This window comes from Oryctolagus cuniculus, chromosome 2, assembly GCF_051225735.1.
Source record: "Oryctolagus cuniculus isolate XC-2025 breed Fujian yellow rabbit chromosome 2, ASM5122573v1, whole genome shotgun sequence".
NCBI classification, from domain to species: domain Eukaryota; kingdom Metazoa; phylum Chordata; class Mammalia; order Lagomorpha; family Leporidae; genus Oryctolagus; species Oryctolagus cuniculus.
In genome coordinates, this window is record NC_142868.1 from 1,497,068 (window position 1) to 1,524,348 (window position 27,281).

At 51.3% G+C, this 27,281-nt stretch overlaps 1 protein-coding gene across 4 annotated transcripts in view; it reads left to right on the forward strand.

The window, feature by feature from the left end:
- The window catches only part of FAM193A (family with sequence similarity 193 member A), a 154,399-nt gene that overhangs the window by 97,647 nt on the left and 29,471 nt on the right, over positions 1-27,281 (forward strand). For 2 of the 4 annotated variants that reach the window (XM_070067973.2, XM_051836727.3), the window contains exons 8-15: positions 369-446; positions 1,628-1,740; positions 1,820-2,062; positions 4,009-4,162; positions 4,282-4,458; positions 13,825-14,076; positions 24,652-24,850; positions 25,902-26,174. In XM_070067973.2, the coding sequence (XP_069924074.2) occupies positions 369-446; positions 1,628-1,740; positions 1,820-2,062; positions 4,009-4,162; positions 4,282-4,458; positions 13,825-14,076; positions 24,652-24,850; positions 25,902-26,174 (1,489 nt within the window). The remainder of the gene's footprint in view (positions 1-368; positions 447-1,627; positions 1,741-1,819; positions 2,063-4,008; positions 4,163-4,281; positions 4,459-13,824; positions 14,077-24,651; positions 24,851-25,901; positions 26,175-27,281) is intronic. The other 2 variants (XR_016228478.1, XR_016228479.1) reach the window with 1 other exon arrangement.

Here is a 27,281-nt window from a genome sequence, read left to right on the forward strand (position 1 = left end):
TCGGGGCGCCGGATTCTTTCCCGGTTGCCCCTCTTCCAGGCCAGCTCTCTGCTGTGGCCCGGGAGTGCAGTGGAGGATGGCCCAAGTGCTTGGGCCCTGCACCCCATGGGAGACCAGGAGAAGCACCTGGCTCCTGCCATCGGATCAGCGCGGTGCACCGACCACGGTGGCCATTGGAGAGTGAACCAATGGCTAAAGGAAGACCTTTCTCTCTGTCTCTCTCTCTCACTGTCCACTCTGCCTGTCAGAAAATAAAATAAATAAATAAATAATTTTTAAAAAATCTGCCTTTGAGAATGTCCTGTTTAGTTGTTGCTGGTATTAAGTTTTTTTGTTGTTTTGTTTTGTTGCTTACAACTCCTTACTAGATGACAATGAAAACCAAACAGCGCATGTTAACAGAAGACTGGGAGCTTTTTAAACAAAGAAGATTCCTGGAAGAACAGGTAAGGTTGTCAGCGGGAGGGGCAGTTAAAGGAAACAGCCTTCCTTACAGAGAGAAGGGCCCCCACTGACTGCTGTGGTCCAGCAGAGCGTTTGAGGGCCGGTGTCAGTAACCACCACTAGAGACGGGTTTAAGATAAACTCATTTTGCCTGCCTAGTTCCTAATTTTCCATACGTGCCCCATAGGCACCTCTGCTAGCCCGTAGAGCCCTAGGTGCCTCATAGTGATGTTGCACTGCGTACCCGTGGTCACCGGGGAGGCAGGCCGTGCCGCCTCAGTTCACGCTCTGAGGGAGAAGACTGTGGCATGAGACCAGGGACGGTGCTCGGCCCTGCTCAGACAGCATCAGGTGCTGTCTTCAGTGTGGCTGCTGCCAGGCCCGTGTCTCCTTCCCTCCTCTTCCCCAGGGGCCCCTCCCAGCCAGGGCTGTCCTCCATCCTCTGCTACTCTGTTGAGCAGGGTTTGCTGGGGATCATCCACGACTGGTCTCAGGGCCCTCAGCTGCATCTGCAAGCCTGCTTCCCGGGACCTCCCATCCGTGGGCCAGACCGCCTCCCCTGCTTGTCTGACCGATTTCTCTCCTCCCTCGGCCTTTCTTACAAGTTTGCAGTTCCTTGGCCTTGGCTGTCCCTCCCTCCCGTTCCCATTCCCGTGGGCACCACAGGTGCACGGATGGTACCTGGGTGTCTGTGTGCTGTCCTGTTGCATGGCTCTTCCAGCTGCTGCCATCCCCTGGGTGAAATCCAGATGTTCACAGTCAGTGGGAGATCGGTTTCCACTTCCTGTAAGCTCTCAGATCTGGCCCCTCTCCTCCAGTCAGTCTCTCTTCCTCCAGCTGGTTTCTGCTCATCAGTCTCAGGCACGCAGAGACAAGAGGGTACAGGTCGGCTGTGCACCGCAGCCCTGCCTCCTGCTGTCTGCCGTTAGGGCACAGGACTGCGTGTTTGCTGCGGATGAGCGTCTGGGGGGTTTGAAGTACCTGGGCCCTTGCGTGTCTCAGCCCCAGCCACTGCGGCCTGAGTCCCTGCCTCTGTGTCCTGCCCTGGCGTGCTGGAGGAAGTGGTCTCTGCTGGCTGCTAATGAGCATGCCACTCCACCATCTCTGTCGTCACTAAAAAGTGGGGCCGTGGTCAGGGGCAGTGTCTTGCACATTTGAGCCACCATTTGATGACTTCCTCCAGTTAACTAGTAAGAAAGCAGTCGCTGGGGAGAACAGCTTCACGGACACCGTGCGGCACATGCTGTCGTCGCGGCTGAGCATGCCCGACTGCCCCAACTGCAACTACCGGAGAAGGTGAGCGCTGGGCGTGGGGTGCCCGGCTGCGGGACGCCCAGCCTGAGCTCTCTGGTAACTGTCCTTAATTCCCAATCAGATGTGCGTGTGATGACTGCAGCCTCTCACACATCCTCACTTGTGGTATCATGGACCCCCCCGTCACTGACGACATCCACATTCACCAGCTGCCCCTCCAAGTGGACTCCGCTCCCGACTATCTCTCTGAGATGCGCCCACCCAGCGTGTCATCAGCAAGCTCAGGGTCGGGCTCCAGCTCTCCCATTACAATTCAGCAGCATCCCAGACTCATCCTCACAGACAATGGCTCTGCACCAACGTTGTAAGTTTGGCTTTGGAATGAAGCTTCAGAGATTGAAGTGATCCCATAACGAGAAACAGACAGTACCGTCTGAGGAAGTATTAATGGTATTACAGTATTTTTCATGGAAAAGGACCCTCCACTGTTTTAAGCAGCATCTAAAACATGAAATCAGTTTGACACTGTTTCATTACCTGAAAAAAAATGTAGTGAATTCATAAATACTAGTAAAGAAAAACATGTTGGTATGCAGGGAAGTGTCTCCAGCTCTGGCCTCACGTCTCCGCATTCTCTTGGAGGGTGACCAGCCGCTGCTCCTCCCCCTCGTTGTCCACCAGTGTTCGTGCTGGTTCCATGTCTTGCTAAGAGCCCGGAGGATCACTTTAGCAAGCGACTGAAAGTCTGTTTTCTGTCCCCACAGGGGGGCTGTCACATGTCACGCTGTAGGTGACTGGCCTCAGAGTTCAGCGTTGTTGCTCTGTTGTTTGTGGAGGCTTCGGAAGGGCTGCACGTGGCGTGTCTGGTTACTGAGGGCAGTGGGTTTCTGCTGCTTGTGTGCAGTGTGCTGGGAGCCCAGGAGCTGCCTGCGGGAGGGACACACGTTTCTCAGACTGGCAGGCGCGTGGTGTTCCTCTCCTAGGATTGCCCACACTCTGACGTGTTCCTTCGGGCTCTTTGAATTCTCAGTAAGGACTGGTCTGAGCTCTTTTGAGACTCGCTTCGTTGGAAGATTGAGCTGTGCTCTCTCCCAGGGGCGCTGGGAAGAGTGCCAAGGGTTTTGCAGCCTGCATGTATCCAGTTATGAGAAACATCAAGTTAAATGTGTGTGGTCTAATGAAAGTTTGGGTTGGGAAGTCCCATCCCGGCTCGTTGTCCTTGCTGTCGACGTCAGCTGTGGGCACCTCGTGTGCCTTCACTGGCGGCTGCATGGCCGTGGGAGCCCTTACCTCTCGTCACGGGAGCCCACCCTCTCCGAGCCTCCAGCAATGTACAAATAGTGCCTTCCAAATACAGGGTGCCACGTCTGAAAATCTCCAGTGTCTTCTTTCTTGGTGCCATTTCTCAAGGGTCAACGAGCGTGCCGTGGTTTCAGTCCCTAGAACGGGGCTTGCTAGCTCTCTCCGGTGCTAGGGTCATCACATGGAGCGGATAGCTGAGTTACTTCTTCGCAGACCCTCCCCCCGGCTCGTCATGGCGGTGGTGGTAGTTGAGGACTGAGCGTGAGCATGGGCACAGGCACAGGCTCCATCGCAGGCCCCGGGAGCGGAGCACCTTTACCTGCGGGTGCCGCGTGCGTCTCACTGCCGAGCCCCAGGTCACACTGCCGCTGTGTGCTGACTCCTGCTGAGGAGGAGTACCAGACGGCCGGGTCTTGGGATTTTTGCCTGCTTGAAGCCATTCAGTGTGTGCCGACACTGACGACGGGCTGTGACCCCGGGTGTTTGGTCATGCCTTGAGGCGTTCACTCAGCCGTGGGCCTTGTGCCAGCCCTTTCCATCCACTAGGACGTCATGCTGGAAGTGGTCTCTGTGGGCAAATGTCCTGAAAGCTCAGGCACTTTGCTAAAACTGGTACTTGATTGAGATCATAACTCACTTGACCAAAGCAGACCTTGTTACAGAAAGATTGATGTTTACATTTTGTTGAGCTGGCTATTTCTGCAATTCTGGTGGTTATAAAAGCAAACACTAAGAACCTGTGTATGCCTGTAGTTTCAATCAAAGATTGTGACTGCTTGGGAGTGGCTAACAATTTAGACCAGGACACTCAAGTCAAATGGAAATGCATCTGTCTAAGTTTTCCTGGCTGCCTTATTTTTCTGCTTTGCCCCACCTTCCCAAAGAGCATGCATGCTGATCTTGTGTTGGGCTAACTAAGAGGTGTTCAGTGGTAGCGGGGAAGGATAACAGAGTGGAAACAGTGACCTGGCAGAGAGGAGGCTCAGGTGACCTGTGTGCTTGTCTCAGCTGTAGTGACGACGAAGACGTGGCTCCGCTGTCGGCCAAGTTCGCGGACATTTATCCGTTGAGTAACTACGATGACACTGAGGTGGTGGCCAACATGAATGGAATCCACAGTGAATTGAACGGTGGTGGGGAAAACATGGCCCTGAAGGATGAGGTAGGGGCAGCTCCTCCGGAGCAGCAGTAAACGGCATAATACCTGGTCTCACATGTTGATTTTGATGCTGTGTGCTTACGTTCTGAGAAAATGTGAGTTACAAAAGAAGGTCTTTGAAGTCCCCTCAGGTCAGCAGCAGCAGCAGCAGTTCTTCGGAAGCTGACGACGAAGAAGCCGATGGAGAGAGTAGTGGGGAGCCGCCCGGGGCCCCGCAGGAAGACGGGGCGCTAGGAAATAGCCCCAGGAAAGAGGAGAGCAAAGTGGACAGTCCACCCCCGTCTTACCCAGCGCAGCAGGTGAGATTTCCATTTTCATGTTTTCTGTTTCACCAAGTCTTTCTCTGCGTTTATTTTCTGTAAATATTGAACATGACTAATTAAAGAAAGTATTCAAGTCATTCCTGATTAAAACTAAAGAGATTGAAGGCAGATTTATAAACAGCCGTGGAGCAGGTGTGTGGCACAGTGAGTTAAGCCACCACTTGGGGTGCCCACATCCCAAATTGGAGTGCCTGGTTTGAGTCCTTGTTCCTGCCAGTGCTCCGGGAAAGCAGCAGACAGCCGATGTGCTTGGGTCCCTGCCACCCACTGGGGAGACCTGAATGAAGCTCCTGGGTTCTGTCTGGCACAGCCCTGGCTGTGGCAGCCATTTGGGGAGTGAACAAGCAGATGGAAGACCTCTGTCTTTTCTTCTGTCTCTGACATTCTGGCTTTCAAATAAATACATACATCTTTTTTTTTTAAGCCTTCATTTTAACCTGTTTCTCTTGCTTGAATCTATAATCAGCAGTCTTTATCTACAACAACCCACAGCCCTTTATATATTTATTTAGATGTTATGTAGTATTTTGTCTGTGTAGAAGCAAGAAGAGAGTTTTTTAAATAAAATAGCGGAAGGTTAAGAGGTTTGGTTTAATAATAAAAGGTCTTTGTTTTTCCTGTTCAGTATTCTGGTTTTGTGTGTGTGTGTTTAAGATTTATTTATGTATTTGAAAAGACGGAGTTAACAGAGGCAGAGAGAGAGCTTCCATCTGCTGGTTTACTCCCCAAATGACAGCAACGGCTGGAGCTGGGCCCATCCAAACCCAGGAGCCAGGAGCTTCTTCCAGGTCTCCCACGTGGGTGCTGGAGCCCAAGGCCTTGGGCCATCTTCTGCTGCTTTCCTAGGCCATCGCTGAGAGCTGGATTGGAAGTGGAACAGCTGAGTCTCAAACCAGCGCCTAAATGGGATGCCTGCACTGTAAGCAGTCGTGGCCTTACCCGCTGTGGCATACTGCTGGCCCTAGTATCTCTTTTAATATTAACCAAACTTATCTTTTTCTTAGAGAATCGGTTTTGTGATAGTTGCTTAGCAAGCAGGGTTTTTTTGGTGGTGGTGGTTTTATTTATAAGATTTATTTATTTGGCCAGCGCCGCAGCTCACTAGGCTAATCCTCCGCCTTGCGGCGCCAGCACACCGGGTTCTAGTCCCGGTCGGGGCACCAGATTCTTTCCTGGTTGCCCCTCTTCCAGGCCAGCTCTCTGCTGTGGCCCGGGAGTGCAGTGGAGGATGGCCCAAGTGCTTGGGCCCTGCACCCCATGGGAGACCAGGAGAAGCACCTGGCTCCTGCCTTCGGATAGGCGTGGTGCAACGGCCACGGCAGCCATTGGAGGGTGAACCAACGGCAAAGGAAGACCTTTCTCCCTGTCTCTCTCTCTCACTGTCCACTCTGCCTGTCAAAAAAAAAAAAAAAAAAAAAAAAAAAGATTTATCTATTTGAAAGAATTAGAGAGAGACAAAGACAGTTCCTCCATCTGCTGGTTCACTCCCCGGATGGCTGAAACCACCAGAGCTGTGCAAGGTTGAAGCCTTGAGCCAGGAGTCTCCTCCAGCTGGGAGCTGGAACAGAAGTGGAGCAGCCAGGACTCGAACTGGCACCCACATGGGATGTGAGCATCACAGGCAGTGGGTCTGCCCACTGTGCCACAGCGCTAGCCCCTGTAAATGGTATTTGTTTTAAAGAAAGGTTTTATTTAATAAATAAAGATTTCATAGTTACAGTGTCTCTCCCCCCATACCCACTCTCCCACCCCCACTCCCATCCCACCTACTCCCTTCCCATCCCATTCTTAACATTAAGATCCCTCCCTCCCCCCTCCCTCCCTCCCTCCCTCCCTTCCTTCCTTCCTTCCTTCCTTCCTTCCTTCCTTCCTTCCTTCCATTTATCTATTTGTCTGTCTGTTTGTTTATTTGAAAGACAGAGTTACAGAAAGAGACAGAGAGGTCTTCCATCTTGTGGTTCACTCCCTAGATGGCCGCAACGGCCAGAGCTGCACCACAGTGCCGGCCCCAAGATTGATTTTTAATTATCTTTATTTACAGAAGACCAACTCTATACTAAGTAAAGATTTTAACAGTTTTCACCCACACAAAGTATAAAGTACAGTTTGAAGACTAATGTTACTGTTAATTCTCATAGTACAATTCATTAAGGACAGAGGTCCTACATGGGGAGTAAGTGCACAGTGACTCCTGTTTTTGATTAAACAATTGACACTCCTATTTATGAGGCTCTTGTCATGAGCTGCCAAGGCTATAGAAGCCTCTTGAGCTCACAAACTCCACCAGTGTTTAGACAAGGCCATAATCAGAGTGGAAGTTCTCTCCTCCCTTCAGAGAAAGGTACCTCCTTCCTTGATGGCCCCTTCTTTCCACTGGGGTCTCACTCACAGAGATCTTTCATGGAGGACAGTTTTGCCACAGTGTCTCAGCTTTCCATGCCTGAAATGCTCTCATGGGCTTTTTAGCCAGATCTGAATGCCTTAAGGGCTGTTTCTGAGGTCAGAGTGCTGTTTATGCCATTTGTCCTTCTATGAGTCTGCTGTGTGGCCTGCTTCCCATGTTGGATTGTTCTCTCTCTTTTTTTAAATTTCTATCGTTATTAGCAGACACTTGATCTTATTTATGTGATCCCTTTGCCACTTATTCCTATCTATATGATCAGTTACACACTTAAAATGATCACTTTAACATGTTAGTACCACCCAGCTTAATGGGATTTGGAGTCCCATGCAAGTTTTTAGCTTTACCCTTAGGGGTAAGTCTGGGAGCGTGTGCCAGATTGTACATATCCTCCCTCTCTTATTCCCACCCTTATTTTTTAAAGGGATCAATTTTCAATTAGATTTAAACACCTATGAATAATTCTGTGTTAAGTAAAGAGTTCAACCAATGGTATTAAGCAGAAAAAGAAAATAGTGAAAAGAAAAAAAAAAAGATAAACTGTTCCTCGATAGGACAAGGGCTGGTCAAGTCTTTGCTTCTCACAGTGTCAATTTCACTTCTCCCTAAATGGTTTTCAAATGAGAGTGAGAACAGTTGAAGGTCAAGATGCTTGACTGATTAATGCATTTTATTAGGCAACACGAGTATATGCTTCAGACAGTGGAGCAGTCCTGTTGCCACCTCCAGATACAGCTGTGCGTGCAGGCTGCCCAGCACCGCAGTACTTAGTCGCGTGCCGGTAGATAAGCAGGCTTACTTACTGAGTGCATCAGTGCAGATGTGTGTTCTTCTCTTGCGTCTGTCTTGTGTGATAGGCCGTACGCCGTCCCCCTGTTCTGTGCCCTGCTTCCCACTTCGCAGTGCATCCCGACAGGCCTTGTCCCTGTGTCGCGTCCCTTCCTCGTTCTCCTCTGCTTGCTGCCACGTTTCCACTGTGCAGCTTTTCTTTTTAGTCCCCTGTGGATGGGCACTTGTGTTGTCCCCCTTCCCTCTTGGCTATTACAAAAGACTCACTGAGCCGCCGTATGCAGCGGACGTGTGCATGTCAGCAGATGCGTCCTGGCACTGGTCTTCGGCGGGGGGGGGGGGGGGTCCTGGGCAGGGCACCTTGAGTAGGGCTGAGGATGCCATGTGATCTTCCCGAGATTCCGACAGAGTTGTCACAGGTGTAGGATTCTTGCCAGCCTCCACACGTGAGTGGTGACCCTTTGTCGTTTACGGTTTCCTCTCCCTCTTTATGGGTAAAATTGACCGTCTTTTCATAGATTTCTGTTTGTTTCCTCTTCTGATTATTGGGTAATAAGGGTTTTCTATAGTCCTGTATCACATACGCATTTTGCAATATTTACTCGTGGTATGTGATGTGTGTGTGTGTGTGTGTATGTGTGTGTTTAATTTTAGTTTAGAGACACAGAGTTGCCATCTGCTGCTTCACACTCGCAAGAGCTGGGACTGGGAATGCCCTCCAGGCCTCCTAGCTAGGTGGCAGGGACCCAGTTAGCTGGAGCCATCGCTGTGCCTCCTGGAGGTGGCATTGGCAGGAAGTTGGCAGTCAGAAGATGCAGCCAGGAATGGAACCAACTGAACTCTGGTACAGACGCAAACACCTTAACTGCTAGGCGACACCTCTTTTAGTTTTTAGGTTTTTTTGTTTTTTAATATTTATTTGAAAGGCAGAGTTACGGGGGCAGGGAGGGGAGGGGGCATTTTTCAATCAATGATTCACTCCAGAATGGCCACAACAACCAGAGATGGTCCAGGCTGAAGCCAGGAGCCAGGAGCTTCTTCCGGGTCTCCCATGTCGGTGCAGGGGCCCAAGCACTTGGACCATCTGCTGCTGCTTTCCCAGGCCACAGCAGAGAGCTGAACTGGGAGTGGAGCAGCCAGGAAGGCGGTAGCTTTACCTGCCGTACCACAGTGCCGGCCCCTTAACTCTTTATTAATGTCTGTGGTCTGTTGGGCTCAATATTTGCTTATGGTGTCTGGTTAAGGTCTGGGAGTTCGTCTTTCTACATCACATGGATTTCCAGTTGTCCTGGTGCTGTTTGTTTGAAGAACATCCTTTCCCCTACTGAACTGCCTCAGGCATTGGTTGAAAACCTGTGAACCATGAATGTGTGAACGTTGGTGTCTGGATTCTGTTAATTCTCTGTATGCCCTTCCCCCACCGTGCACCTGACTTTGCTATGTGGAAATCGGGCTCAGCGGAGTGTCTCTAGCTTGGGCCTTCTTCAGAATTACTTAGACTATTCAGAGTCCTTGGCATTCCCATATCAACTTTAGGATCAACTTATCAGGTTTTTTTATAGATTTATTTATTTGAAAGGTAGAATTAGAGGCATAGAGAGAGGTCTCCCATTCACTGGTTCACTCCCCAATTGGCTGCAACAGCTGGAGCTGCACCAATCCAAAGCCAGGAGCCAGGAGCTTCCTCCAGATCTCCCACATGGGTGCTGGGGCGCAAGCACTTGGGCCGTCTTCCACTGCTGTCCCAAGCCATTAACAGGGAGATGGATTCGGGTGGAGCAGCCGGGACTTGAAGCAACATCCATATAGGATGCCTGTCCCGCAGGTGGAGGTTTGATCTGCTACACCATAGCACCGGCCCCAGAATTCAATCTTATCAACATTCTGAACTTTTTCATTTATTTAAATCACCTTTAGTTCCTCTTAGTTCTTATTAATTTCTCATCTGTGTATTTTGAAAGTATTTTTTTTTTGCTTTGAAGGAGGAAGGCTTTTATTTCATGTGCTTATTTTTAACTGTAATATCAATAAATTTTTACATATCTTTTTAAAATTTTCAATATTTTTATAGAAAACTTTTATTAAATATAAATTTCAAAAGTACAACTTTTGGATTATAGCGGTTCTTCCCCCCATAACCACTCTCCCACCCGCAAAACATCCCATCTCCTACTCCCTCTCCCATCCCATTCTTCATTAAGATTCATTTTAAATTATCTTTATATAAAGAAGATCAACTCTGTACCAGTAAAGAATTCAACAGTTTGTACTCACACAGTCATACAAAGTATAAAGTACTGTTTGAGTACTAGTTCTACCGTTAATTCTCATAGTACAACACATTAAGGACAGAGGTCCTACATGGGGAGCAAGTGCACAGTGACTCCCGTTGTTGATTTAACAATTGGCACTCTTATTTATGACGTCAGTGATCTCCTGAGGCTCTTGTCATGAGCTGCCAAGGCTATGGAAGCCTCTTGAGTTCACAAACTCCAACCTTATTTAGACAAGGTCATAGTCAAAGTGGAAGTTCTCTCCTCCCTTCAGAGAAAGGTACCTCCTTCCTTGATGGATGGCCCTTGAAGGTATTTCTTAAATTTATTATTGATCTGTAGTTTTCTGTCCTTGTGATTTGTCTCTGTCTTTGGTATCAGGGTATTAATACTGTTCTCACAGAATGAGTTGGGCGATCTTTCTAACGACTTTTGTTTCTGATGGAGTTTTTCTAAGATTGAGGTTTCTTAGCTATCTGAAAGAATCCACCAGCAGAATCCTATGGATTTGATTCTTTTCTCTGTGGGAAGATTAGTGCTTGCTTATTCAGGTTTTTGTTTACTGGTACTGGTGGGGGTGGTAAAGCGGGTAAAGACACTGGCATCCCCTGTGGATGTTGGTTCATGTCCAGCTGCTCCACTGTGATCCAGCTCCCTGCTATGCCTGGGTAAAGCAGTGGGAGATGCCCAAGTGCTTGGGCCCCGCACCCACGTGGGAGACCCGGATGGAGCTTCAGCCTGGCTGTCATAGCCATTTGGGGAGTGAACCAGTAGACGGAGGATCTCCCTCTCTGTCTGTCTTCCTTTCTCTCTCTGTCTCTGACTTTTAAATAAATAAATCTTTTTAAAAAGAAAAGTTTTCATTTATTTGTAATTGGTCTATTCAGATTTTTCTATTTCTTATTGAGTTAATTTAATAGTAACTTTCTCTGAGACTTCACTTATTTCTCCTCAGTTGTCTATTTGTTTTTTTTTTTTTTTTTTTTTTTTTTTTTTTTTTTTTATTTTTGACAGGCAGAGTGGACAGTGAGATAGAGAGACAGAGAGAGAAAGGTCTTCCTTTTGCCGTTGGTTCACCCTCCAATGGCCGCCGCTGCAGCCGGCGCACCGCGCTGATCCGATGGCAGGAGCCAGGAGCCAGGTGCTTTTCCTGGTCTCCCATGGGGTGCAGGGCCCAAGCACCTGGGCCATCCTCCACTGCACTCCCTGGCCATAGCAGAGAGCTGGCCTGGAAGAGGGGCAACCGGGACAGAATCCGGCGCCCTGACCGGGACTAGAACCCGGTGTGCCGGCGCCGCAAGGTGGAGGATTAGCCTATTGAGCCACGGCGCCGGCCCCTCAGTTGTCTATTTGTTTCCCTGAAGTTATTATAGCCTTTTGTCGTGCTTTCAGTTCTGTAGGGTTTGTGGTGATATTTATTACGGATTTGCATAATTTTGTCATTTCTGTTTAATCCCCTCATCACTGGTGTCAAAGATTTGGTAGTTCTTGGTCTTTTAGACAACCAGATTTGAGATTTTTTAATTTTCTTTTTTTTTTTTATTTATTTCTGTCCTGATATTTATTTTAATTCTTTTGGTGTTCTTTGATTTTGCTTTGCTCTTCTTTAACACCTAGATTATTGGTTTTAGATCTTTCTTTTTTTAAAAAAGATTTATTTATTTATTTGAAAGTCAGAGTTAGAGAGAGGAGTGGCAGAGAGACAGAGAGGTCTTTCGTCTGATGGTTCACTCCCCAGATGGCTGCAATGGCCAGAGCTGAGCTGATCCAAAGCCAGGAGCCGGGAGCTTCTTCCTGGTCTCCCAAGCGGGTGCAGGGGCCCAAGGACTTGGGCCATCTTCTACTGTTTGCCCAGGCCATAGCAGAGAGCTGGATTGGAAGCAGACCAGTCAGGACTAGAACTGGCACCCATGTGGGATGCCGGCGCTTCAGGCCAGGGCATTAACCCACTGCGCCACAGCACCAGCCCTGATTTTAGATCTTTTGAATTTACTAGAACCTGCTTTTTGGCCTGACCTGTGGTCTGTCCTAGATAATGTCCCATGTCTACTTGAAGACAGTTTATATTCTGCTCTTTTTTAAAATTTATTTATTTATTTTTGACAGGCAGAGTTAGACAGTGAGAGAGAGAGACAGAGAGAAAGGTCTTCCTTCCGTTGGTTCACCCCCCAGATGGCTGCTATGGCCGGTGTACTGTGCTGATCAGAAGCCAGGAGCCAGGTGCTTCCTCCTGGTCTCCCATGTGGGTCCAGGGCCCAAGCACCTGGGCCATCCTCCAATGCACTCCTGGGCCACAGCAGAGAGCTGGACTGGAAGAGGAGCAACTGGGACAGAATCCAGTGCCCCAACCAGGACTAGAACCCCGTGTGCCAGTGCCGCAGGCGGAGGGTTAGCCTAGTGAGCCGCGGCGCGGGCCTATATTCTGCTCTTGTCATGTAGCACTTGACAGTTTGGTCGAGTTGGTGGCATTGTTCACGTCTTGTGTACCATCTTCGTCCACTCACACCGCAGTGTGTGGCTTCCCACCAGCACACGTTCCGCTTAACTTCTGGAGGCTGGCAGGTCTGAGATGAAGGCACCGGCAGTGTCCCTGTGTGCTGTCAGCTTGCTGGGGTCTCAGCTGGGAGGGGCCTCCCAAAGACCCCACCTCCTGATGCTGTCACCTTGGAGGTTGGGCTGTGGATTTGTAAGAACACGGATAATCAGATCACAGCTCATACTCTGGCTGCCCTCAGTCCCTGAGAGAAGCACATGGAAATCTTGTAGTACAGTGGTTGAGTTGGGTTATGTCTCCTGTCAGTCTGCCAGTTCTTGTTCCTTCATTAGTGGTGGTGCTGTTGACTTGTATGTACACGCTGTTCTTACGTGTCCCCAGCTTACTGACCTGTCATTATGAACTGTTTATTACTGTGGCCACTCCAGCTTCTTGGGTTGTTATATTAATGTGTTTTTTTTTTTACCATCTTTTTACTTTCTTTTTTTTAAGGTTTATTTTATTTATTTGAAATTCAGAGTTACACAGAGAGAGAGAGAGAGAGAGAGAGAGGTCTTCCATCTGATGGTTCACTCTCCACTTGGCCACAATGGCCGGAGCTGTGCCGATCCGAAGCCAAGAGCCAGGAGCTTCTTCCTCTGGGTCTCCCATATGGGTGCAGGGGCCCAAGGACTTGGGCCATCCTCTACTGCTTTCCCAGGCCATAGCAGAGAGCTGGATCAGAAGTGGAGCAGCCGGGTCTTGAACCGGCGCCCATATGGGATGCCAGCGCTTTAGGCCAGGGCATTAACCCACTGCGCTACAGCGCTGGCCCCTACTTTGAACCTTCTTACGTCTTTCAGTCTAAAATTTGTCTTTGAGTCTTTTATTTGAACCTTGCATTTTAAACCCCATCCTCTGAATACTTTCACTTGACTGATTATTCTAGAGCTTTTGAAATGGTTGTGGGTGACGGCTGCGTTCAGTTTGATATTTGCTCTGAGGGAAAGGAGCACTAAGCTGGTCACTTTGTGTTAGTTGAAAGTCCCACCTCTCGGCCTCGTTCTAGAGAATCTTGCGGGACTTTTCATTAAGCAGCAGGATCCAGCCGCAGAGCCATCCCGTGGTTCTGCTCTTCTTGGTCCCGGCACCCTCTCCTCCCTCATCATCTAGACTAGTTCCCTTGTCCCTGTGCAGTGAGGCACCGGACACAGATCCCGAGCTGGCCCCTGAGCACAAGGTGTGCTCTTCTGTCCCGGCAGGCATCGTGCGGCCCCTCCTTCCCTCGCACAAGGGCCCTGTTCCGCTCAGGGCAGCTGACAAGCCCTGTACTTTTGTATTTACTTTGTAATTGTTTGGAAAAATCTAAATAATCAGTTATTCCCCCCCCCCCCCTTTTTCTTTAGACTGAGCAAGCTGCAAACACTTGTGAGTGCCACGTTTGTAAGCAAGAAGCTTCCGGACTGCCGGCATCAGCAGTGACAGCTGGAGCCCTCCCCCCTGGCCATCAGTTCCTGAGCCCAGAGAAGCCTACGCACCCTGCGCTGCACCTGTACCCCCATATCCACGGACATGTGCCGCTGCACACGGTGCCACACCTGCCACGCCCCCTCATCCACCCCACCCTGTATACAGCACCCCCCTTCACACACAGTAAGGTAAGTTGGGGAGCTGAGGTGGAGAGACAGCATAGGGTAGCATGTGCTCTCAGAGGAGGATCTGCAGTGTTGTTTCCACCATTGTTCAAGCACTTGTGACTTTGAACTTCACAGCTGTCAGAGCAGTCGTGAAGCCTGTGGCTTGTTCATGCAGGATTTACGGGAGCACAGGGAGCTTTTCAGCTGGTCTTGCTGGCAGGTTAGACTTGCAGATGCTTCCGTGGGGCTCGGGTTACCTGCTCAAGGCCTCTGGGGCCTTAGTGTGCTGAGTAAAATAATGTGAACATAGCGTGAGTCTGCTGGTGGTGGCCAGGCTCTACAAGGTCTGAAACGATTGTGCTTCGTAGTATGCAAAGCACGAGGCTCAAGGAGAAACCCCGAATGAGACCTCAGAAAATGGCCATACTCTGCAGGCCGGAGCCTGGGGCCAGGGCTGCCAGAACCAGTGTGCTCAGGGCCTGTTCTGGACAAGGGCTGAGGCTGTGGAAGATGGCTGACTTTCTGTGGTTTCTTGAGAACATGGTGCATGTATTTAGTATCTTAGATTTTCCAGTGAAGTTTTTACGTTGCTTTTGTTCTTTGTATTTTAGATAGTGTTGCCTCCTTAGGTATTAATAAAGGCTTATTATGTAATTGAAAGGCAGAGCAAAAGAGAGAGCGGGAAAGAGAGAGATGTCTCCCATCCATTGACCGACTCCCCGAATGGCCAGAATAGCCAGATCTGGGCTAGGCTGAAGCTAGGAGCCAAGAACTCCATCTGGGCCTCCTACCCCTGTAGGTAGTAGGGCCCCAGGCACCAGGGCCGTCTTCTGCTGCCTTCCCAGGTGCATTAGCAGAGAGCTGGATCAGAAGCAGAGCAGCCAGGACTGTGTGTGTGTGTGTGTGTGTGTGTGTGTGTGTGTGTGTCTACACGCGCATGTTCTTTCTGTCACTCTGCCTTTCAGATAAGTCTTTAAACAGTAGGTACTTGACAGCCACCCAAGCTCATGCTTTCTCTCTCTGAGTTGAATGTTGCTCAGGTGGGACATTCATCCATGAGCAGCTGGTCTGCCTCTGGGTGGATGTGTCACATCCTCGGGGCCTAGCTCTTCACTCCCTGGTTTTCCCCGGACGCTGCCCTGGTTCCTAGTCCCGAGGAAAGGTGATAGGGTGTTCTGTTACATGTGTTTTTGCTGGTACAGTCTATTCAGTAATTAGTTCCTAAAAACATTCAAGCAAGGTAGTGAAGTTAATTCTTCCCAAAGCTTACTGGGACACTCAAGAAGTTGTGGGTGGTCTGTAACAGGGTGGTGGGAGAGGAGACTTATTTGTGCTGTTATCCGTTCCTGTGACATCTATTGCTTGACTTCCTTGGTCGGATGTGAAAGGCAAATCCAGAGGTCAAGTGGAAACTTAGGAACTTACATTCAGCATGATTCCAGCCACTCTGCTGTTGATCTCAAGCCTTCTGATTGGTTTGAAATTCCTTAGTTGAAGGTCATTTTTATTTGGGAGAATAAAAAAGATGCAGTCGGCAGTCTGTTTCCTTTGAACGTGCTTGTCTCTCTAGACAAGCTTGCGTTGCCACATCTTGCAAACTTGCTTTGTGTTGAGTTAGTTTGACATCACTGAATGCTGTGATACCCTGTGCCTAAGTGCATAATGCGTTAACAACCCCACAGGAGTGGCTGGAAGCATTTTCCAGAGAACACGTGAGTTAGATTAAAATGGCACAAACGTGTCTTTAGTTCTGTCAGAGTTGATTTCTTAGAGGTGCCAGGAGGATTGTTGAGTGCGATGTTTTGAGTGTAGTTGGGAGGCACGAGGTGGGCAGAGTGTGGAGGGCAGCCTTGTACACCAGGGCTCTTCTGGACCCGCCTTTGGTCAGCTTCCATTTCTGCATTGTCTGGTCTCTTAGGGGTTTGATTTATGTCATTGCGGGCATAATCCTTTTCTTTCATGTTTTGGTCAGTGTGTTTAAACATTTAGTACTTAAAATGTTGAGGATGAGTACTATGGAAAATTTACTTTCCTGAGAAACTCAAACACTGATTTCTTTTTTAAATTTCTTCATACTAGTGATAGATTTACTTTATAAACTGAGATTTAAGTCATTTAAAACTTCAGAATAGTTAACAAGGGAAAAGACAGTTACAAAGTACTAGAGGGAAAATGAAGTTGTTTGGGATTTTGCAACTATCTTTGTCAGTGACTTCTACTTCAGTGCATCCTGGTCCAAGAGGCAGATATCGTAGGATTTCTGTTCTGTTGAATTTATTAAGTTGTGCTTCTGTTTCCCAGAATGTGGTCTGTCTTGAATGTTCCACTGGAGCTTGAGAAGAATATGTGAGAGGTCTTCAAAGAGTTTATGGAAAATGATTGTGGGTCACAAAAAAACTAGGCAGGCATTTAACAGTTTTGGGCACCAAAATGAACTTGATTCTGTTCCCCACAAACTTGTGAAGTGCCTCTCTGCACCCCGCTGTCCTGATGGGGGTCTGTAGGCATCTTACGCCCGGTTGATTGGTGCTGCCTGCGGCCTGCGTCTGAGAGGTAGATGCGTCTCTCGCTGCGTGAGGCCTGTGCACTGATGGGGGTCTCTAGGTGTCTTACGCCCGGCTGATTGGTGCTGCCTGAGGCCTGCGTCTAAGAGGTAGATGCGTCTCTCGCTGCGTGAGTCCTGTGCACTGATGCGGGTCTCTAGGTGTCTTACGCCCGGCTGATTGGTGCTGCCTGCGGCCTGCGTCTGAGAGGTAGATGCGTCTCTCGCGTGAGTCCTGTGCACTGATGGGGGTCTGTAGGTGTCTTACGCCCGGCTGATTGGTGCTGCCTGCGGCCTGCGTCTGAGAGGTAGATGCGTCTCTCGCGTGAGTCCTGTGCACTGTTGTTTCTCAAGCATGTGAGACTTGGAGAACGGAGCTGTTCTTTGGCTCTGGCAAAGTCTGATACTAATGCAGCTCCGTCTACTTCTGTGCTGGGGTCAGCGTTGTGCTTTTCTCCATCCCCAGCTTTGAGACCGCTTTATTGCACTAAAATAACACACTGCATAGCGTGAACCATGTTAACTGTGCCATGGTGACCCATTGCTGACTCTTCATTTGTAAAAATGGAGCTTTCTACCCTGTAAGCAGTGGCTCCCTGTTCCCCTCCCGGCCTCTGGCAGCCACCATTCTGCCTTCTGTCTTGATTGGGGCTGCTTGAAGAGCCTCTTGCAGGCTGTTGCACAGGCACCGTTTTTTCCGTGACTGGTGTCTTTCACTTTGTGTGATGCGTTGGGGGATCATCCGGGTCCCGGATATTGGGGACTTTCCTTCCTTTCAGGCAGCGGGACGTCCACTGTGTGACTCGGTGCTGTTTTTTATCCCCTCTCCTGTCAGTGAGCATGTGCACTGTGTCCATGTGCTGGCTGCTGCGAGGAACACTGCCGTGGCCAGGGTGCCCCTGTTCTTCTGGTGTATACCCAGAAGAATCGTAATACATAGCAGTCCTATTTTGGGCACTGTTTGAGAAACTACCGTACTGTTTTCCACATGAGCCACACCATTCTGCGTTCCCACCAGCTTTTCTGCATCCTCGCCACCTCTTACCTCTGTGTCTGCTAGCAGCCATCCTAAGGGTGTGAGGTGTTGCCACAGTTCAGTTCCCGTTTGCATTTCTCTAATGATTAGTGATGTGGAGACTCTTCTCATGGACCAGTCCTTTTGCATGCCTTTGGAGAATTATCTACTGAATTCTTTTGCCCATTTTTGAATCATATTTTTTTGTTTCTGTGTTTTGGGAGTTCTCTATATTCTGGATATTAATCCATTATCTGGTTCACTCTCCAAGTTCTTTCTTATTTTTTTAAAAAGATTTATTTATTTATTTGAAAGAGTTACACAGAGAGAGGAGAGGCAGAGGGAGAGAGGTCTTCCATAACGGCCAGAGCTATGCCAATCCAAAGCCAGGAGCCAGGAGCCTCCTCCGGGTCTCCCATACGGGTGCAGGGGCCCAAGCACTTGGGCCATCTTGTACTGCTTTCCCAGGCCCTAGCAGAGAGCTGGGTCGGAAGTGGGGCAGCCGGGACTTGAACCAGCACCCATATGGGATGCCAGTACTACAGACAGCGGCTTTACCTGCTACGCCTCAGCGCCGGCCCCTCCAAGTTCTTTCAACAGACTGGGCTGGGCCAGGCTGGAGCCAAAAGTTGAAAGCTCTGTCTGGTTGTCCCACGTGGGTTGCAGAAACCTAAATACTTGAGCCATCACTTTATGCTTTCCATGGTGTACTTTGGCAGGAATCTGCAGCTGGGAACAGAGTGGGACTCAGACCCAGACACTGCATGACATGCAGGCACCCAGGGCAGCATCTTAACTGCCACTCCACGAACCCACCCCCACCCCCACTTCCCTTCCCCTTACCCCTTGCCCCGCCCCTCCCCTCCCCTCCCCGCCCCTCCCCGGCCCTCCCCTCCCCTCCCCTCCCCTCTCCTCCCCTCCCCTCCCCTCCCCTCTCCTCCCCGCCCCTCCCCTCCCCTCCCTCCCTTCCTCCCTCCCCCCTCCCTCCCACCCTCCCACCCTCCCTCCCTCCCTCCTTCCTTCGTTCCTTCGTTCTTTTTAAAGATTCATTTATTTTATTTGAGAGGCAGAGAGAGAGAGGTCTTCCATCCACTGGTTCACTCTCCAAATGTCTGCAATGGCTAGAGCTAGGCCGATCCGAAGCCAGGAGACAGGAGCTTCCTCCGGCTCTCCACGCGGCTGCAGGAACCCAAGGACTTGGGCTGTCTTCTACTACTTTTCTAGGCCACAGCAGAGAGCTGGTTCGGAAGTGGAGCAGCTGGACTCAAACTGGCGCCCATAGGGATGCCAGCACTGCGGGCAGCGGCTTTACCCGCTGCGCCACAGCACCAGCCCTGTCATCTTTTCCCTCTTTAAGCATTTCCCATCGTTACTTTATGTGTGAAGGAAACTTCCAGGTCATAAATCTGTGTTGTCTGTTTCCCCTGACATCAGTTATAGCATACTGTTTTCTTACATTATGAGGTCATGTTCTGTTCACTTTACGCTGTGAGAACCCCAGGGATCTAAATAGTGGGTGCTGAGAGAAAATGGGCTGCATCTACTTGCAGAAGTCCAGTGGCTCCCGGCCCCCGTGGAGCCCTCGGGCCCTCCTGAGACTCTGGTTTTGCTGCCTCCCATCGTGATGTGATGTGTATGTGCCCTAAGACAGCGGCTGCTTCTAGCATACCTTTTCCTTTTTTTTTTTTTTTTTTTTTTAAGATTTATTTATTTGAAAGTCAAGAGATACAGAGAGAGGTATCTTCCATCTGCTGGTTCACTCTCCAAATGGCCACAGTAGCCAGAGCTAGGCTGGGCTGAAACCAGGAGCTTCATCCGGGTCTTCCGTGTGGGTGATGGGCCGTTAGCAGGGAGGTGGATCAGAAGTGGAGCAGCTGGGAACAGGACTCGGTGCACAGAGGGGATGCCTAGAGTCGCTGCTTGCAGTGCACAAGCCACAGTGCAGGCCCCTTGTCACACCTTACCGCTTCGCAGTCTGTGTAGCGTTTTGTCATCAAGGCTTTTGGTGTCATTTCTTTAGGTCTAGAGTTAAGTAGCCCTTCACAGCTGACAGAGTCCAGCCTAGAGAGGAAGAACATCCTTTTTTTTTTTTTTTCTTTTTTTTTTCTCAAGATTCATTTATTTATTTGAAACGTAGAGTTACAGAGAGGCAGAGGCAGAGAGAGAGAGAGAGAGGCTTCCATCCGATGGTTCACTCCCCAGATGGCTGCTACGCCACAGGACTGGCCCCCGGAAGAACGTCCTTAAGAAAAATTGGGCTTCCCCCTGCTATTTCTGGTGATAGGCCCCTTCCCTGCAGGGCCAGAATTTGGACAGGATCCCAAGCTTCTAAGAGAGGGCCCAGAAAGGAAGTAGAGGAATATCTCGGGTTCCCCACTGGGAGCATGGGGGAGTATTGAAGATAGTCTCTGGCCGGCACCGCAGCTCACTAGGCTAATCCTCCGCCTTGCGGCACCGGCACCCCAGGTTCTAGTCCCGGTTGGGGCACCAGATTCTGTCCCGGTTGCCCCTCTTCCAGGCCAGCTCTCTGCTGTGGCCTGGGAGTGCAGTGGAGGTTGGCCCAAGAGCTTGGGCCCTATACCCGCATGGAAGACCAGGAGGAAGCACCTGGCTCCTGGCTTCGGATCGGTGCAGCGCGCCGGCCGTAACAGCCATTTGAGGGGTGAACCAACGAAGGAAGACCTTTCTCTCTGTCTCTCTCTCTCTCACTGTCTAACTCTGCCTGTCAAAAAAATCATAGTGTCTGGGTTCTGGCATGGTGCGTTGATGCGGAGCTGGCCATGGCTCCCACAGCTCACCCCGGGCAGTCGGCTCCTTGCTGCCTTCAAGGTTGCAGGTGGGAATCTCGACTTTCCTGAGTACAGCCACTGCGTGTGTGTGTGTGTGTGTGTGTGTGCGTGTGTGTGTGTGTGTGATGCCGTTAAAACTTGGCTCAAATGTAGGTTCAGGCTGGGATTTGGGTGGGAAATGTGAGTGGAAGATTGGGGCGTAAATAGGTCATGACTCAGAGGATCATATTATGATCACCGATGTGTATTTTATTCTGTGGATGGTATTCAGTTCTAGTCTGAGAACTGTCGAGGTCAAAACAAAGATGGTTCCTTTGTCTCCTTACTGTCTCCTGGGAGGAACATTGAAAAACACAATTAAGCCGAATTACCAAATTACCAAATTAGCCAACAAATTACCAAAGTACTCAGCTGTTTTTGTTTTTGCTTTTGTGTTAAGATTTACTTATTTTATTTGAAAGGCAGAGTTAGAAAGTTTGAGATTGAGCTTCCATCTGCTGGTTCACTCCCCAAACTCAGCCAGGACGTAGCCAGGAGCCAGAAATTCCAGCCGTGTCTCCCACGTGGGTGCAGGGGCCCAAGCACTTGGGCCGCCCTTTGCTGCTTCCCAGGCACACTAGCAGGGTGGTGGACTGGGATGAAACAGCCGCGACTAGAACCGGCACCCATATGGGATGCTGGCGCTGCTGGTGGTTGCTTAACCCACTGCCCCACAACAGCAACCCTGAGTCCCTCACCTTCAGTGTTCTTACAACTGGAATTCCCTTGGGTTTGAGTGTTAGTGTTGGGATCTCAAGTGTGGGCTTAATGCTCTAGTTTTTTACGCTCTTGGTTTGTCATTGTTTGCCCCCATGTTCCTAGGGTTTGGGGTGGTTAGCGGACAGGCTGCATCCCTGCTCCTGGGTAAACAGGAATGCATGCTTAGGGAAGGCATTGCTTATGTTTGCAGAGACAGACACACAGGGCTTCCAGCCACTGGTGCAGTCCCCAGGTGCCCACAGCAGCTGGGGCTGGGCTGGGCTGGGCTGGGCTGGGCTGGGCGCCAGGAACTCAATCCAGGTCTCCCACATAGGCTATAAAAACCCAACCACTTGAGAAAGTCACTGCTTCGCCTCAGGGCCTGCATTAGCAGGTGTCTGGCTCCGGCACCCAAATGCCGGTCCCGTGCCTGCACTCGTGTCAGAGACTTCCTTTAAAATCAGACTCCCCTATGAATTGCTTCTTTGTCTCAAAGTGGAAGACGATCAAAATTTCTATGAATTGAAGTTTTGTGTGGAAATCCATTGTAATTTGATAGTAGTATTCACACTTTGGGACACTTACTTTATGGTTACATCACTGGTGTACTTCACATGGCCTTGGCCACAAAATGATCTAGTTGTCAGACACTGACTTTTTTTTTTTTTTTTTTTTTTTTCTGGAGAAAACCCTTAAGTGTTGGGGTCAGTAGGCATCTTGTGCAAAAACATGAAAAAATCCGGTACTTGTTTTTGTTACTGCTCCCCCTTTTGCCTTTGTCTCTGCATCGGGCCTCTGTTCTGAGCAGGTGGGCTTCTGGAGAAGTGTGTAAGTAGACTGTGTAGAGTCATCATCTGTTTCCAGCACTGAATTCCCTGTTCCTGTCCAAGCTAAACTCTGCTTAGCACACAATTTATTGAACACCCAGTATGTGCCAGGCCCTGTGCTACCTTCTAGGAAAGCCAGTCAGTCCATGCCCATCCACGTTTTCAGAGACTAAAACACCCCAGTGCTGTGACAAACCTGGTAGCTGCAGGGCTTAGGGAAGTACCAGCAGACATGGAATCTGGGGCTGACTTCACAGAGGAGGGGAGGCTTCCGAAACAGGGCTGGCGGAGTGAGCACAGACTCCGTGGACACGCAGGGGTGGCGGAACAGGCACCTGCTCACAGCCAGGCTTTCCCAGGTGTGTCTGAGGAGGTCCTGAGAGGTACGCAGGCAGCTGCAGGGCACTGGAGGTGCTACTGCTGTTCAGGGCCAGCAAGATGCAGCCGCTTCTGAGGCCGAGAAACCTTCCAGGTCCTTCTGTTCCTTAGCAGAAGGGCCCTGAGGCTCGAAGCCTTAGATTTTATTGCTGTTTGTTACCAGTTCTCTCGTCAGAGCGGTCTGCTTTCCTCCACCTTTCGCAGCCTGGCATCTGTAGAAACGTGGTTTTCTTGGCTTCCTTTGCTCTCTGTGGTCCCCCCACCAGAATTGCTAGTGTAAACCCCCTTCTCGCTTTGAGTCCCTCCGCTTTGCCTCCCTGGCCCCTTGGGGGTCAGTGTACACTGCCCAGGTGGAGTCACTGGCCACTTTCTGTCTGCTTGAGGCCCCGGAGCATGGGTTTGGTCAGCTTGTTGGTTGGGTGGATGGAGTCTGAGGACCCACGCCGTAGCTTTAGAGTGGTGGTGACCACGTGAGGCCCAGTGTGCAGCCCTGGAGGTAGGTGTTTCCCAGGACAGATGAGAAGACTAAAAGCACAAAAAGTGATTTGCCTGAGGTCACACAGCTAGTAGAAGGGAGGCAGAGACGGACCCAGCTCCGTCACCTGACTGCACTCCCGTGTGCTGGAGCCAGGAGTGGCGGCCCCAGAACGAGCCGTTCAGTCACAGCTGTTGTCTCGACAGCCATCTTCACCATCACTCCCCATCCCCTGACTAACTGCTCCAGTGTCGCCTTCCTCCCTCTCTGCTTTGTCTCCGTGTTGCCATGGACTGATCTTCTGTCGCCCCAGTCATTCCACTCTCCTTGAACTCTCCAAGGCTCCCAGGCCCCCTCAGGGCAGAAGTCATACACAGCTGTTTCTGATTTGGCCACTATCCTCTCTGGTCCCAGAGCCACGTGCATGAGCCATCCCTGTGCTCTGTCCCCTCCCCTCCCTCCTTGTGCACCAACAGGGCCCTCGGGATTCTGCCCACCCATCCCCTGCTCTTGGGAATCCCCCTAAACCCTCCCCTCGGGTGTACAGGATCCATGGCTCATTTGTCATCTCAAAGGCCAGATCACCAGGCATTCTCCCAGCACGGAGCTGTGACTTCTGCAGGGCAAGACGTGTCCCATGGCAGCAGAACAACAGTGACGAGGGCTGGGCAGAGGGCCAGGACCCAGACGCCCCAGCTCCTCAGAAAGAAGACGTCTGACTGGGAGGGAAGCAGACAGTGAAGCAGTAGGCCCCAAGGAGGTCTTGATGTGCAACTGCGTTAGGAGCCAAGAAGAAAGATCAGGCTTCAGTGTGTGTCTGGGGAGGCTCGCCGCGGTCCTGGGTGTCGGGGAGAGAGCACGCCTTCTCAGGAAGTGGTAATTAGGGCTGGGACCTGCAGGGCGAGTGTGAGTGAGTGACATGATGAACAGATTAGGACGTTCTAGACGTGGACATAGCGGAATTCAGGGTGAAGAGGAGGTCCTGGGAGTTCGGAGACCAAGGGGAAGGCCTGTGTTTCCAGGGGCTTGGTGGGCGGGGAGGTTGCGTGGGGGGTGGGCCGAGTCCCGAGAGTTCTCACTTCCAGAGCAGTGGACAGCCCTGCTGCTCTGAGCAGGGAGTGGCCGTCCACAGAGGATCCCTCTTCTGCCGTGAGGACAAGGCTTGGGGCGCTCAGAAGTTCCCTGGTGGTCACGGACAGGGCCTGGTGCTAAGGGAAGTGAGGGCTCAGAGCCGCCCAGCTGTGTTCAGGGAGCGACCAGATGACAAGGTACTCAGTAAGCCTGTGGGTGCTGGCTGACCAGCTGGCTGGACCCTAAGTCACCTCCCCGGGATTTGCCCGTCACAAGGGCCCAGACAGGACTTGCTCGTGAGGCGACTCCAACCTTCTTCAGAGCCCAGTCAATCCCTCCGGGTCCTGAGACTTAGCCTGCGCTTTGCCCAGCAAGGGAGCAGTGAGAGGGCTCTGTCCTTTTCGTCAGCAGTTCCAAAGTTGACGTGTCAGTGACAGCCACCGCAGTGTCAGAGGAGAGTGAGCCTAGGAGCTCTGATGGCTACGAACCAGCTGCAAACACGAGTAGGCAGGGGTGTTGGCAGGGTGTTCCGATGGGTCCCTGGAGGCCGCAGCGGCTTGCAGTCTCCCTCTGGTGGCGATCTGACCTACCACTCACCGCCTTGCAAAGCCACGCGTGCTGTGTGAGGTGTGCCCAGGGCCAGCCAGCCGCGCACAGCGAGCACCTCCCGCAGGGCACTGCTATGACTCGTCGCGTGCACGTTGCTACTTAGCTAACAGAATATTGACTCTGGTATGTGATTAGACAATTTTTTTTTGTAGGCTTTACCGCCAGCACCTGTTCAGAATCACACAAATAAGCCTCAGGTATTCAGTGCATCTCTTCAAGACCACATTTATCCAAGCTGTTTTGGGACTACTCCAGAGTGGAATAGTTCTAAATTTATAAGTCTTTGGGGATCAGAAGTGATGAATGATAAGAACTGGAATCCTGGCACTTTCTTGCCAGATACAATTTCTGGTAAGGAATTTGTTAAAACTTTTCTTAAAGTTTTAAGATACTCCCAGCTGAGTGGATTGACATCCTTGTTGTAGTCTCCCACAGACTCCCTGCTAAGCCATGCCAGCTGCCGCCCCTCCCTCAGTCTCCAGTGGGATGCCCAGGCCCGTGGCCCGTGCCGTCCTTCACATCTGCACTGGTGGGCCCAGCAGGGCTCTGGCTCAGAGCCTGTCGGGTGCCGACCTGCACGGGCCCTGCGGAAACGCTGCTAAGGTCTGGTCTCTAAGGGTCAGGGTCAGCCTTCCGTTCTTGGCCAGCAGGGACAGCCAGACCTCAGCCCAGTGCAAAGGGGACAGGAGACAGTGCCAAGTCTACTTGAATGCTGTGTCTTACATCCCTTTCCTCTGATTTCTGTACTGACCCTACATGGGGTCCTCCCCTAACAAGCTCCTTCCTCCCCAGCTGCCGAGGCTCAGCTGTTACTTTAGCCACAGGGTCGGGGCACCTGAGGAGGGGCTGGTACCAACGCCTATCTCTGTCTTCGTGTGGCTGGAGCTCCTGGCAGCCTCGCCCCAGCCCCCACAGTGTGCTCAGAACAGCGAGCTAGACGTGACATCTGGTCTTTGCTTGGGAAGGGTTTCTAGCTGTGTGACCTTAGGCAAGTTGCTTAGCCTCTCTGAGCCTCAGTGCCTTCATCTTTAGGATGGAAGTAGCAGTACCAACCTCAGACAGCAGTCTTCAGACATCACGTGGCTTTGGAAAGCACCCGGCACAGGAAGTGGCACATAGTAGGTGCTCAATAACGCCTTTCTCTTGGCTCAGACGTTGTCCAGAACCGGCTCAGACATTGTCCAGAACCGGCTCAGACGTTGTCCAGAACCGGCTCAGACATTGTCCAGAACCGGCTCAGACGCTGTCCAGAACCGGCTCAGACGTTGTCCAGAACCGGCTCAGTGGGGCCCTCACGCCAGCAGCAGTCCCCATGCCAAGTGTTGAGTGAGCAGCGTGTCCTCAGTGTGTGGCTGTGTGTTCTTTCTTTGAGAAGCCTTAATTTTCGTGTTCTTCTCCGAAGGGAGTGACGTATTAGGGCCAGCACTCTCAGAGACAAGAGCTGAAGCCCTTCCACCTCCATCTAGCAGTGAAGCACCTACAGTTTTGGATAGTAAAGAGAGAAAAAATGCTGCAAAAAAGAAATGTTTGTACAATTTCCAAGATGCTTTTATGGAAGCAAACAAAGTTGTCATGGCCACCTCGTCAGCCACGTCCTCCGTGTCGTGCACAGCCACGACAGTGCAGTCCAGCAACAGCCAGTTCAAGGTGTCGTCCAGGAGACCTCCTTCCATAGGTAAGGCCGTCAGCCCGGACCCTGGGCAGCAGCTGCTTCCCCTGCCCGCTGTCCCTGCCACTGCCGTTCCCGAGGGCCCAGCCGAGCGCACGGGCGTCTGGGGCCTCTGGGGCTCCGGCTAGCAGCCGAGCCGCCCCGCTGAAGCCCCTCGGCCTCGCTGAGCCGGGTCTCGGTTCTGCTCTCTCCCTGTCGCTCTGTGACAGGAAGAGGTCACTGCTTGCTGACCGTGGGGCAGGACTGGGCTCTAGAAAGCAAGTGCGAGCTGGCAGGGCTTCCTGTCACCCAGGGAGGGGCCCAGCCCCCACTGTCACTGAGCTTCCCCTGTTTTCCAGTGCTGAGAAGGGGGCGCAAAAGCAAGGAAGCACTCAGAGACCAGGGGCAAACGTCAGGGAGGCCGAGAGCTGGCCTTCAGGAGGGCTCACTGAAGAGCTGACGGGGGTGGGCACCTGCACGGAGCCGCCGCTGCTGGAGGGCCGAGGAGGAGAGAGGGGGAAGGCGCGCGGGCAGCCGGCAGCGCAGGCTCTGCCGGGGAAGCGCGCGTGGGGAGTGTAGCGTTCGCAGTACCGCAGGAGACAGAGTTACAGAGGGCTGGAGGAGGCTGGCAGGTAGCCCCCACACTCACAGAGCAGAGGCCCCCTGGGCGCGCCCCCTGCCACACAGCGGGAAAGAGCGAGCGTCGCCCTGCAGGGTTCGTGCCCGGAACCTTCCACCTGAGTCTGATGAGACAAGGTAAATGCAGATCCGTGGCCTTTTAGGAGACGTGAGTCTCGAGAAAAGAAAAGGGTTTACCAGAGGCCGGGCTGGGGGAGAAGCTGAGGCGGGGTCGGGTGCCGTCAGTGGTCTGCGGTAGGGTCCTGCCCGCGTGTGTGGGGTCAGTGCAGCACACTGACGGCAACAGCAGCGTCACGGGTGTGTGAGGGATCCAGTGACAGAGCCTGAGACCCTGATGGATCAAGGTGAAGGATCGTGTTCTCTGTAGGATTCCGTCAGGTCTTTCTGTAGGTTTGCATATTTTCTTACCAAAAACCTGCTGGAAAATGTAACTAAGGAAAACGTGAGTGTCTGTCCTGTCTTCAGCCGCTGGCAGTGACTCTTGACCCTCTGAAT